This window comes from Ursus americanus, chromosome 2, assembly GCF_024610735.1.
Source record: "Ursus americanus isolate L20-20 chromosome 2, mUrsAme1.1.p, whole genome shotgun sequence".
Classification (NCBI taxonomy): domain Eukaryota; kingdom Metazoa; phylum Chordata; class Mammalia; order Carnivora; family Ursidae; genus Ursus; species Ursus americanus.
Window position 1 is genome coordinate 64,557,342 of NC_142128.1, and position 13,538 is coordinate 64,570,879.

The 13,538-nt window shown below is 36.9% G+C and overlaps 1 protein-coding gene across 1 annotated transcript in view; it reads left to right on the plus strand.

Annotated features, from left to right (window-relative positions):
• Positions 1-298: 298 nt before the first annotated feature.
• LOC123785638 (complement factor H-like) overlaps positions 299-13,538 on the plus strand; it is a 51,357-nt gene continuing 38,117 nt past the window's right edge. The window contains 1 exon segment of the mRNA XM_087856503.1: positions 299-507. Coding sequence (XP_087712629.1) covers positions 450-507 — 58 coding nt within the window. The 5' untranslated portion in view covers positions 299-449.

The following is a 13,538-nucleotide window of genomic DNA, read 5'->3' on the forward strand; positions in this document are numbered from 1 at the left end:
TGGCAAAGCTTACTTACATTGTCTGGGTCTTGTTTGTGAAAGCATTGACTCACTTCAAGCTCTGTAAATGATTTTTAGAAGAGCTTCTACTATTTTATCGTTGGAGGGTTTATGAAATCCAGAGGATCCAAGAACTTGAACGTGCTCCAGCGGAGAACACGCGTGGGTTTATAAAAGCAAATCAAAAGCAGGTCACAGCATTAACATTCAGTGGGAACGCAGGGAGAATCAGAGTCAAACTCTGGCAATGCTGGGGCTTGAGGCTGATTTTTTTTACTTTGCAAGTTTCTGATGGGCGGGGCATCCAGTGCTCCCTTTAATTCCCCAGCTGTGTTTCCGTTTCCTTTGAGCAAGTGCTTTCCTGCGCTAATCACATTTCTTAGAGCAAGAGAACTTGACATAGTGTCAGCACTGTCAGCTATTAAATGTACTCCTAAAAGATCCTCAAAATGAGATTTCCAAGGGAGATCGTTTGGCTTATACTGTGGACTGTTTGTGTTGCAGAAGGTAAGAGTAAAAAAAAGGAAGACTTTTTTCTATATTCTAAAACATTTGCTGATATGCTTTTCGCAGTAATAGGAATTTAGTCTAGAAAATGTGATTTAATTACTGTTCTGTAGCTTGGTGTGTGAGTGGCTTTTGACATTGTTAAGTTTTTAAAAATGAAAGTAGTTTATTTATTTTTTTAATAATGATTTTTTATTATATTGAAAGTAGTTTATTTAAATGATGTGACGATTTATCATGATTTTATTTAATGTAAAATTTCAAAAAATGATTTTTTTCTAAAGATTTTATTTATTACTTTAAGAGAGAAAGAGAAACAGAGAGAGCACAAGCAGGGGGAGGGGCAGAGGGATAGGGAGAAGCAGACTCCCCACTGAGCTGGAACCCTCCCCACCCCACCCTCATGGGGCTCCATCCCCAGACCTAGATCTCATGACCTGAGCCAAAGGCAGACACTTAACCATCTGAGCCACCTAGGTGCCCCTCAAAAAATGTTTTAATAAGTATTTTAAGAACTATAATATATCATAATAAATTCACCTGAAATATTCATAATTTTTTTTTTGCTTAGAATTTTCACCAAAATGTTTTGTGTGAAAGTATTAAGAAACATGTGAACATATATAGAAGCAGAACAGAAATTAGACAATAGAAGCCTTCAAATCATCTAATGTTTGGATTTATTTCAGATATAGATGTTAACTCTCTCTAAAGAAAATTCCATTTATCATTTACAATTGACATAGCCACAGCCTTAGAAGTCTTGGAGACAAGGAAGCATTACTTGTATCATTAGAATGAAAATATCACACAAATTTGAAAAAAAATGAACATGCAATGTTTGTAACATCTAAGTTATTCAAAAGGGTTTTTTCCTGTGGTGTATTTGAGACATATTCTAGAAGAGCAGTCTTTAGGAGTAGCGAATATGAATGGAGAAGTTTTCTTTCTGGTATCAGTAAGACAATTACTAGATGTATATTAAATGTAATTCTAACACTACTGCTCAATAGATTAAAAAGTTTCTTTGGAGGAAATGTGATTTCCAATTCATAATAGGTAACTGGTTATGTAATAATATTTGACTGACATTTTTAAACCAAATCAGTTACCTATCATTCATAAATTTCCAAACTTTTCACTAAGTCAACAAGTTTTGATTGAGTGCTTACTTCATGTCAGCCTCTAAGCATTGAGGAATGTTAGCAAAGAACACAAAATCTCTCTCCTTGAGCGTCTTTCAATCCAGAAAATAAAGGTAGATATCTCTTTCATTATATCCTTTAATCATTTTTGTAAGGTTTATTCAAATGTGTTCAATTATTTTCTAGGATAGAGCCTTTTTTCAGTTTTGCATTCTAATATGCTACTCCTTGATTTTTAGCTTGGAAACCTTGTATACAACCACCTTTTAAACTAGGTATTCCATCATTTCCCTGCACACAAAAATATTCTACTTAGTATTCAAAAGTAAAATATTATCGTATTGGCAGAGTTCCAGAACCCTGTTAATGTTACCAATAGCAGCAAACATCTTTTTCTTTTGTTGTTAAGATTTTATTTATTCATTTGACAAACAGAGAGGAAGAGAGAGCATAAGCAGGGGGACAGGCAAAGGGAGAGGGAGAAGCAGGCTCCCGGCTAAGCAAGGAGCCCAATGTGGGACTCGATCCCAGGACTCTGGGATCATGACCTGAGCTAAAGGCAGATACTTAACCCACTGAGCCACCCAGGCACCCCGCAAACATCTTTTTCCTTTCATAGTGTTTTTGTCATTTCTTTAACGGGAGTACTTTCAGTGTCCAATATTTACTTACTTTTGCTGAGGCTTTATGTGGATATCATTTGTCACGTAAGGAAGATTTGTTTTATTTCTAGTTCATGTTTCAAACTCAAGAATTGAGGCCAAGTTTAATTAAACTGTTTAAGAGATTACAAAGTGGAATTTAAAATATTAAAATTGGGTGCTACAAAATATGTAATAAAAATTAAATCATAGCGATTTAAACTCCTTACATAATTGATTCCAGCTGACTCATTCCATCTGTATTTTGTATTTCATCAAAATGTGTTTAAATGTGATATCGCTTTCTGCCGGTGGAACACTGGTTTGAATACTATCACAATCGGCTTTATTCAACCAGGCTTGACGTTTTAACAGCATTTCATAAATGGCCTCTGCTCTGTGTAAAGTGACCATTCCTCAAAAAATGCTACTCACCACTAAAGAAGAATAACAGCCGATAGGAAAAATTTATTGGCCCAAGTTTCTCAGAGACCAACTAGTACCTTTTTATTTTTTTTATATTTATTTTTAAAAATTTTTATTATGTTAGTCACCATATAGTATATCCTTAGTTTTTGATGTAATGTTCCATGATTCATTATTTGCATATAACACCCAGTGCACCATGCAATATGTGCCCTCCTTAATACCCATCACCAGCCTAGCCCAATCCCCCACCCCCTCCCCTCTGAAACCCTCAGTTTGTTTCCCAGAGGTCACAGTCTCTCGTGGTTCATTCCCCCTTTTGTTTACCCCCCCCTTCATTCTTCCCTTCCTTCTCCTACCGATCTCCCTGCTATTCCTCATGTTCCACAAGTGAGTGAAACCATATGATAATTGTCTTTCTCTGCTTGACTTATTTCACTTAGCATAATCTCCTCCAATCCCCTCCATGTTGCTGCAAATATTGGATAATCATTCTTTCTGATGCCTGAGTAATATTCCATTGTATCTATGGACCACATCTTCTTTATCCATTCGTCTGTTGAAGGGCCTCTCGGCTCCTTCCACAGTTTAGCTATTGCGGACAATGCTGCTATGAACATTGGGGTACATATGGCCCTTCTCTTCACTAAAACTAGTACCTTTTTAATGCAATAGGCTCTCTGCATTCCCATTGCCATTGTATAGAAACATAAGTTGCTGCCTTATAAAACATTGTGTTTGCAGGAGTCCTCACAGGCTGCTAAGAATCTGGTCAGAGTTACAGGACAAAGTTGAGAATAACAGTCCCTCAGACATACCACATACTCTTTGAAATTAGCCACAGGCCAGAAATTCCTGGCTGATAAATGTGAATAAATTAAAACCTACTGAAACATGTCCAAGTACACACTGGCTATTTTGTGTGGAGAGATATATGTGTTATCTAATTCTAGATGTTTGAAGGACAAAAAAGTTCTTTCAGGACTTAAAATATATTATAGATCAAAGCTAGTTTCTCTTCTATCAGAAATACAAGATGGTTTCAAATTTGAATTAACCTTAAAATGGAAAAAATAACGGATATTAAAAATCATAAGAATTAATTATAAAATATCTTCTTCTCTGAAGATATACGAGAATGTAATACACAGCAATCTAATCCAGAAAACTTGAGGTAGTGGTTTTTAATCCAAAATTCTATGTTTCAATCCCAATATCATAAATAAGAATTCTCCTTCTCCTTTCACCAAAACCCCACATTTTCAGAGATAGTTGTGTGCTGTTTACCTTTATGGTGTGACTTAAAGTTGTGCAATGACCCAACTTGCCTTCAGTATCCCCTCTTCTTCAAAAATGTTTTACACGTTGATACAACCAGATTCAACAAACCTGAAGTTTATGTGGGATGACAAACACTCTGAATAAATAGTTTAGAAGAGTTAAAGCTAGTATTATTCACTCAGTTCACTGTGAATTATTCTAAGTTGATAGCTTCTCCGTAGCAATTTTAGTGAGGAAAGGTAGAAAGGGTAATGAGGGTGAAGAGCTGGACTCAGCATGTCTGGGACGTGGGGGGTTCCTGGGGAGGGGAGTTCCGGTGGGGAAGTGTGCCCTTAAGCCCATGAGAAGGGTCAGAGCAGCTGGCCCGGATGTCATGAGAGGGAGAGCTGTGGCAAAGCAGGCCTTGTATTTAAAGTGCAGGCGTAGCCGGAGAGTGCACATGCTACTCTTCCGCCTGCACATAACGTTCAACTAGAACTGAATTACTAAGTGTTGCTGAAATTATTCTTAGCTAGAAGTAAGTTCCCACATGACACACAAATTAGTAGAGTCTTCGTCTTTGGCCTTTGATTGCTAGGGCCTGAGCCAAAGTCTAAATCGATCCACTTTTCTTTGCTCAATCCCTGATTGTTCACCAGCCTTTGCACTTTTCCTTCTTCCCAGCCATGCCCCCCCTGCTCACCCCACACACCAGCCCCCACCTGCCCAGGCCTGTGAGATTCTTGCCAACCAATCTCTCCTGTGCTCACTTTACCTGTTTAACAACTTTAACTAGTTTCAGAATATGATGCATAAAAAGGACATGAAGTCATTGGGGGGGGTGTTACAATTCAGCTTAAAATTGTAAGGAAACCTTACAAAAATGGCTCAGAGAAATTAAAGTAATGGAACAGAAAAAAATCACAAAAATAACAGAAGGGAAGGGGTAAAAAGATTTGACAGAGCACTTTTATTTGTTTTGACATTTTAACTGGCAGCAAGTTTCTCAAACCTTGTTGACCAAAAATGTAACAGAAAAGTGGTTACTGAAACCTTCACTTTTAGACTCCAAAGTTTTTATTTTTTGAACTAGACTAAAATGATTCCTGACTTCAAAATTATAACATAAATTCAAACTTAGGACACATGGACAAGACGTACAGATATCAGTTTCTTGAGTTCATGCAACAGAGCTTTAAGATCACTAACCATTTGTTCCCAAGTCTTATCTTTTACATTTGTTACCATCCATGTGCTCTTTCCAGAGGTTGCCTATAATCTGCAGATGTAATGGAAAGGCTCCAAGAGAGTTCCCTATTCATCCATTCATTTTTTCTTTCGTTTCTTTGTTCATCCAATGATCTTTTTAAAAAGATTTATTTATTTGTCAGAGAGACATAGAGAAAGCACAAGCAGGGGGAGCAGCAGGCTGAGGGAGAAGCAGGCTGGCTCCCTGCTGATAGCAGGGATCCCGACCCAGGGCTGGATCTCAGGACCCTGGGATCATGACCGGAGCCCAAGGCAGACATTTAATCGACTGAGCCACCCAGGCGTCCCCCAATGACCATTTCTTGAGTGACTGTTAAGTGCCAGGCCCTATGACTAGCATTTTCCAAAAGTCTGTTTAGTGGGAAAAACAAAAGGAATGATTATTATAGTTTATTAACATACTGTATTTTATCATATAAAGTATTGTGATGGAGATAAGCAAAAGAGAGATTATCAAATCATTTAGAAGAGGCAAGAAACTCAAATAGGAATGAGAGGATGGAGTGGGATAGGGTTGAGGAGTTGATTTGTAAGAGGTGGAATGAAGAGAGGGAAATAGGTCAGGGTCGGGATGACATCTTGGGTAGGCTTTGAAGGTTGAATAGGAGTTAACCAGGTAAGAATGACATTTAAGACTGAGAAAACACCAATTGGTACACAAAAGACTAACAGTAGATCTGTAAAAATGGAGGCTTGAAATCACCTCCCACGTTTCTAGATCTTCCATCAATGGCATTTCCACAAGTGCTACACGTGAAATTGGGTATAGTGTGTGTTGTTTTTCTTCTTTTTCTTTTTCATTACTTACCCTCAAGAATTGTCCTGAGAATTATTCGGATGCTAAATCATTCCTGCTACAAAGTTTTTAAAGGTCCTCAATTAATGTCGCCCTCTGACTTAGCTCCTTTTTACAGCAACCAGTTGGTATATATGAACAATTTATTTTAAGAAGCTACCATTTTGGCTTGAACAATAATTGGCACTAGGTATTAGCGACCCAAACACTACACATTCCAAGAAACTTGATCTCAGTGATGTATTCAAACTGTATCCTGACAGTAACTTGTTTCAAGCCTAATTATGGCATCCTTATATTCGCCTGACTTCTTATAGCTATTACCAGTTCTCCCGTTGGCTTTTTGTAATCCTGGAATTCTCTCCATGGTCTTTACCCTGTTAAAATTGCAAGAAGAAATTGCGTAATCATACCTTTAAATTTCAAAAATACAATTTTATTTCTTCAAGTGCTTTAATAATGCAATATAATCTCTGTTTTTTCAAGAGTTATTTTTTAAAACTTTATTTGTGGGCACCTGAGTGGTTCAGTCGTTAAGCAACCAACTCTTGATTTCAGCTCAGATCATGATCTCAGGGTCAGAGGATCAAGCCCTGAAGAGTGCTCCACAGTAAGCACAGAAGGCTTGAGATTCTCTCCTCGCTCCTGTGTGTGTGTGTGTGTGTGTGCGCGCGCGTGCGCACGCATGCACTCTCTCTCTCAAAACAAATAAATAAATAAAATCTTTTTTAAAGATTGAAATAAAAAATAAAATAAAAACTTAATTGCAGTCCACAATAGCTAAATTGTGGAAGGAGCCGAGATGCCCTTCACCAGATGACTGGATTAAGAAGTTGTGGTCCATATATACAATGGAATATTACTCAGCTATCAGAAAGAACGAGTTCTCAACATTTGCTGCAACATGGACGGCACTGGAGGAGATAATGCTAAGTGAAATAAGTCAAGCAGAGAAAGACAACTATCATATGATTTCTCTCATCTATGGAACATAAGAACTAGAATGATAGGTAGGGGAAGAAAGGGATAAAGAAAGAGGGGGTAATCAGAAGGGGAAATGAAACATGAGAGACTATGGACTATGAGAAACAAACTGAGGGCCTCAGAGGGGAGGGGGGGTGGGGGAATGGGATAGACCGGTGATGGGTAGTAAGGAGGGCACATATTGCATGGTGCACTGGGTGTTATACACAACTAATGAATCATCGAGCCTTACATCGGAAACTGGGGATGTACTGTATGGTGACTAACATAATATAATAAAAAATCATTATAAAAAAAAAGCTTAATTGCAAATGGTATTTTCTTTATAGGGGTATATATGTAGTATTTGCCAAATATCTTTCATTATTCTCATGTTATTTGTAAAATACTCTGAATACCTTTTATTTTGAAAAGCTAATTGGATCATATCATATATATGCACATAGAACTAATATGCATATATACATACCAATAAGAAGCTAGGAAAGAAATTTAACATAAAATATCTACTTTTGCTATTTCCATTTTGTCCATTTGATTTATTTTTTCTAAATTGCTTTTTAATTTTGCGTTATAACATATTCTAATATCTACTAAATTTAATATTTGGCTAGTAAAAGGTAGTATCTCCTGTTCTTTTTTTCCCAAAATAATTTTAGAAAAAATAGAGTAATTGTATGAAGAGACCAACCTCAGTCTACCTAAGCAATCTGGTACACATTTGATTAAGGTTTTCTTAAACATATGATTTTATCATGATTTATTTCATTTGGCTAAGAATACTTTTCAAATAGCAGTTTATAGATACACTGACTTTAAAAACAAGTAAATAGCTCTCCAATATATGTTAATAATATCCCTTTAAAATTTGACATTGGAAAAATTAAGTTGATGATTGAGTAAATGTTGATTATTAAATACTTGTTTTGAAGTTTAACCAAAATTTTGTGCTTATGTCCCTCAAATAAAAGCAAAATGAATCCTATTCCTATCTGATAGCCAAATCCATTCACAGTCTTATTTATAGACATAATAACTTTAAATGGCAAAATCAGTCCAGGAGAATAAAAAGTTCACCCAGGTAGTGTTTTATTAAAAATTTTTTTAGAAAATTTAACTGGCATTTAAATGACTACATAAACACATAAGATGAAAATATTTGTTGTTTAAACCTAAATAATATGTAAGATATAAGAATGTTTAGTTCACTCATTAACTTAGAACTTCTAAAGAGAGATGCTATTCAAAAAAAAAAAAGAATCATAAGCTTCCCTTAAAATGTTGGTATGCTTTCAAAAAGTTTATGTTACCTAATTAATAAGCCCTCTGCCCCGTTTCTTCAACAGCTACGAATTTAATTCAAGCGAATGTGGTTGCTGTACATTCGTGCCAACAGTTTGACTACATGGGCTGAAATAACTCTTTATGTCTACTTAAAAAATTTTTTTGAGAATGCGGTTTAACAAAACTTGACCTTTTTTTGGTCAATTCAGACAAACACAAGTCACGTTTTGTAGATATGCCTAATTCGTGTTAGAACACAAGATAGTGAATCATTTAAATATTTTGTTATGACATGAGCTGGTAATGCTCCACGTCTTGAAGATTAGAACAAAAGTAGACAGGAGGTGAATTTGAGGTTAGAGGATCTGAGCGTTAATGAAAATCGCTCCATTCTGTAAAACAGGATGGGGATGGTCGTTATTCTCCAGGAGCTTACATTTTGATGGCAGGATGGATGAAATCCTTGTAACCATAAAAATAATTATGAATCGTGAACTGTGTTGGGAAGGAAGTAAAGTAGGGGCTGAGGGAAAATAACAGAGATGGGGTAGTGGGGTACAGAGCCTTTAGCTGGGCTGGTCTTAAGTGGGTCACTTTGAAGAAATAATATTTAAGCAGAACCTGAAAGATGAGGCAAAGGCAACCACCAAAAGTCTCCGGTGCAAGTGTTCCAGGAGAGAAAACAACCAAAAGACCTCACGGAAAAAAATGCATTTGAGATGCTCGACAAAATATGAACAAGCCAGGGAGGCTTTGGCGCAATGAGTAGGTGGTAGAGGTGACAAGATGGTATCTGAGAGAATGGCAAGAGCCAGATAGGGGGTTCCCAGGGCAAGGTAAGGAGTTTGGGATGCCTTACAAGTTAAGGGGAAAGTCACCAAAGAATTTTAAACACAGGAGGGCATGGCCAATTTTGCAAAATCTCCTGGGTAGCCCTGTGGGGGGTACAGGCTTGGAGACTAGTTAGCAGGGTGTTTCCTTGTCAAGGTGGCAAATGATAACAATAAGAACGAAGATTTTGGAGATGGCAGTAGAGAGATGGACAAATGGAGTAGCGGGTGGTGATACCATTTCCTTCAGCCAAGAGATGCCTTTTAAAGTTCATGGAAAAAGCACCAGAATCTTAAGAATCACCTGAAGTAAGAAGGGTGATCAGCATGAGAACTACAGTAAACATGCATGCACAGTACATATTGTGAGAAGGTGGGAGGAAGATGATGTCAAAAAGAGCTATCCTGTCTTTCCTATCTGGTTGTTAAAAGCAATTAACTAAATTTGGGAAATCAAGAATTATCTTGAAATATAACCCAGAGGAAACACATTTGCCTCAGGCTCACTACTGGGCTGAACCTGTGTGTGTGTGTGTGTGTGTGTGTGTGTGTGTGTGTGTGTTGACTAATGTTTTCTGGATGGACTACTCTTTTCGTAGATGTGTTACTTTTGCCAAAATAATTTAGGGGCACCTGGGTGGCACAGGGGTTATGAGACTTAGTCTTGGTTTGGGCTCAGGTCATGATCTCAGGGTCCTGAGATCAAGCCTCTGTGGGGTTTGGAGCTCAGTGCAGAGTCAGTTTAAAACTCTCTTCCTCTTCCCTAGTCCCTCCACTTCCCCCCATCTCTTCCTTCCCCACCCCATGCCAGGGTGCTGTGCTCTCTCTCTCATATAAATAAATCCTTTAAAAAATAATAATAATTTAAATTGAATAAATTAATTGATTTAAAAAAACTTTATTACTCTTCCCTTGCATTAACTTAATAGGATAGGAACTAATTCTATTAAAATGTTAATACACTAGTGAAAAATATTTTTGTATTCACAGTATGGCATCTACTTCTGAAATTTATTTTTTCAGTAATCTTAATGCTATAAAGTGGATCTGAATTTCTAAACTGAAAAACACACATATTAGCCTGTAATTAAGCATAAAATTTTCACATGAGAACATGAACACTAAATTTAAAAACTAACTGCAAAAAAAATCTGGCTTTTGGGGGCCTGAAATACGGGGAGATAGGAGTTGTGTTGTTATATGATAGGGCATTGGCACCATCTAGTGGACAGAAAGTATGTTTGCTTAAATTCCAAAAATCACACCTATACTGTAGAATTATTTATTAAAAGTTTCCTAACATAAATGTGCTAAAATTTTGCTAAAACTTCAAAGAAAAATAACTGTGATGAAAACTCACACAGGTGTTTTTTACTACAGAAAAATACAGTTTTAATGGAGCTTCTACGAAATGTAAAACATTTTCATAATGAATATGTTCCATGATGGAATTTAGCTCAGTTATTTGCCCCTTGCCTTTTAAAAAGAAATTCTAGAATGGAATGTTAAACCATTGTAATAAAACCAAGTGATGAAAAGAGTTTAGCAATAAAAATAAATATGTATGGTGATAAGTATCTTTGAATTTGCCATTATTTTTTTTAATTTAAATTCAATTAGCCAACATATAGTACATCATTAGTTTCAGATGTAGTGTTCAGTGATTCATTAGTTGCATGTAACAGCCAGTGCTCATCACATCACGTGCCCTCCTTAATGCCCATCACCCAGTTACACCATTCCCCCACCTACCTCCCCTCTGTAACCCTCAATTGTTTCCCAGAGTCCAGAGTCTCTCATGGTTTGTCTCCCTCTCTGGGTCCTTCCCATTCAGTTTTCCCTCCCTTCCCCTATCATCCTCTGTGATATTCCTTATATTCCACATATTAGTGAAACTATATGATAATTGTCTTTCTCTGATTGATGTATTTCACTTAGTGTAATACCCTCCAGTTCCATCCAGGTCTATGTAAATGGTAGGTATTCATCCTTTCTGATGGCTGAGTAATGTTCCATTGTATATGGAACCACATCTTCTTTATCCATTCATCTGTTGAAGGACATCTCAGTTCCTTCCACAGTTTGGCCATCGTGGACATTGCTGCTATGAACACTGGAGTGCAAGTGCCCCTTCATTTCACTACATCTGTATTCTTGGGGTAATACTCAGTATTGCAATTGCTGGGTTGTAGGGTAGCTCTATTTTTAACCTTTTGAGGAACCGTACTGTGTTCCACAGTGGCTGCATCAGTTTCCATTCCCACCAAGAGTGTAAGAGGGTTCCCCTTTCTCTACATCCTCACTAACACCTGCTGTTTCCTGTGTTGTTAATTTTAGCCATTCTGACAGGTGTGAGGTGATAGCTTATTGTGGTTTTGATTTGTATTTCCCTGATAATGAGTGATTTTGAGCATCTTTTTAGGTGTCTGGTAGCCATCTGTATGTCTTCTTCGGCAAAATGTCTATTCATATCTTCTGCCCATTTCTTAACTGGATTATTTGTTCTTTGGGTGTTGAGTTTGATAAGTTCTTTATATATTTTGGATGCTAACCCTTTTATCAGATATGTTATTTGCAAATATCTTTTCCCATTCTGAAGTGTTGCCTTTTAGTTCTGTTCATTGTTTTCTTCACTGTGCAGTAGCTTTTTATCTTGATAAAGTCCCAATAGTTATTTTTTCTTTTGTTTCCGCTGCCTCCAGAGATGTGACTAGTAAGAAGTTGCTAGGTTAAAGAGGTCGAAGAGGTTGCTGCCTGGGTTCTCCACTAGGATTTTGGGGGTTTCCTGTCCCACATTTAGGTCTTTCATCCATTTTGAATTTATTTTTGTGTGTGGTGTAAGGAAGTGGTCCGGTTTTATTCTTCTGCATGTGGCTGTCCAGATTTCCCAACACCATTTGTTGAAGAGACTGTCTTGTTTTCTATTGGATGTTCTTTTCTGCTCTGTCGAAGATTAGCTGACCGTATAGTTGTGGGTCCATCTCTGGGTTTTCTGTTTTGTTCCATTGATTGATCTGTGTCTCTGTTTTTGTGCCAGTACTAAACTGTAAGGATGACTACAGCTTTGTAATATAGCTTGACGTCCGGAATCATGATGTCTCCAGCTTTGCTTTGCTTTTTCAACATTCCTTTGACTTTTTGGGGTCTTTTGTGGTTCATACAAATCTTAGGATAGGTTGTTCTAGCTCTGTGAAAAATGCTTGTGGCATTTTGATAGGGATTGCATTAAATGTGTAGATTGCTTTGGGTAGTATAGACATCTTAACAATATTTGTTTTCCCAAACCATGAGCATGGAATGTTTCTCCATTTTTTTGTTTCATCTTCAGGTCCTTCATCAGCATTCTATAGTTTTCAGAGTATAGATCTTTTAACTCTTTGGTTAGGTTTATTTTTAGGTATCAGATGGGTTTGGTGCAATTATAAATGGGATCGATTCTTTGATTTCTCTTTCTGCTACTTCATCATTGGTGTATTGAAATCCAAGAGATTTCTGTATGTTGATTATGTATCCTGCAATTTTGCTGAATCTTGTATCATTTCTACCAATTTTTTAGTGGAGTCTTGAGGGTTTCTACAAAGGGTATCATGTCATCTACAAATAGTAAAAGTTTGACTTTTTCCTTCCCAATTTGAATGCATTTTATTTCTTTTTGTTGTCTGATTGCTGAGGCTAGGACTTCTACTATTATGTTGAATAACTATGGTGAATGTGGACATCCCTGTCTTGTTCCTGATGATAGAGGAAAAGCTCTCAGTTTTTCCCCATTGAGAATTATATTAACTGTGGGTCTTTCATATTTGGCCTTTATGATGTTGAGATACATTCTCTCTATCCCTACATTGTTGAGGTTTTTTATCCAGAAAGTGTACTGTACTTTGTCAAATGCTTATTCTGCATCTATGGAGAGGATCATATGGTTCTTATTCTTTATTTTATTAATGTGGTGTATCCTGTTGTTTGATTTGCCAATATTGAACCATCCTTGCAGCCCAAAAATAAACCCCACTTGATCTTGAGGAATGATTCCTTTTTTTAAATTTAAATTCAATTAATTAACTTCTAGTGTATAATTAGTTTCAGAGGTAGAGTTCAGTGATTCATCAGTTGCATATAGCCCCCAGTGCTCATTACATGAAGGGCCTTCCTTAATGCCCATCACCCAGTTATCCCATTATCCCACCCACTTCCCTTCCAACAAATCTGTTTGTTTCCTAGTGTTAAGAGTCTCCTATGGTTTGTCTCCCTCTGTGATTTTGTCTTATTTTATTTTCCCTCCCTACCCCTATGATCTCTGTTTTGTTTCATAAATTTCACATATGAGTGAAATTATATAATTGTCTCTCTCTGATTGGCTTGTTTTGCTTAACATAATACCCTGTATTTCCATCCAGGT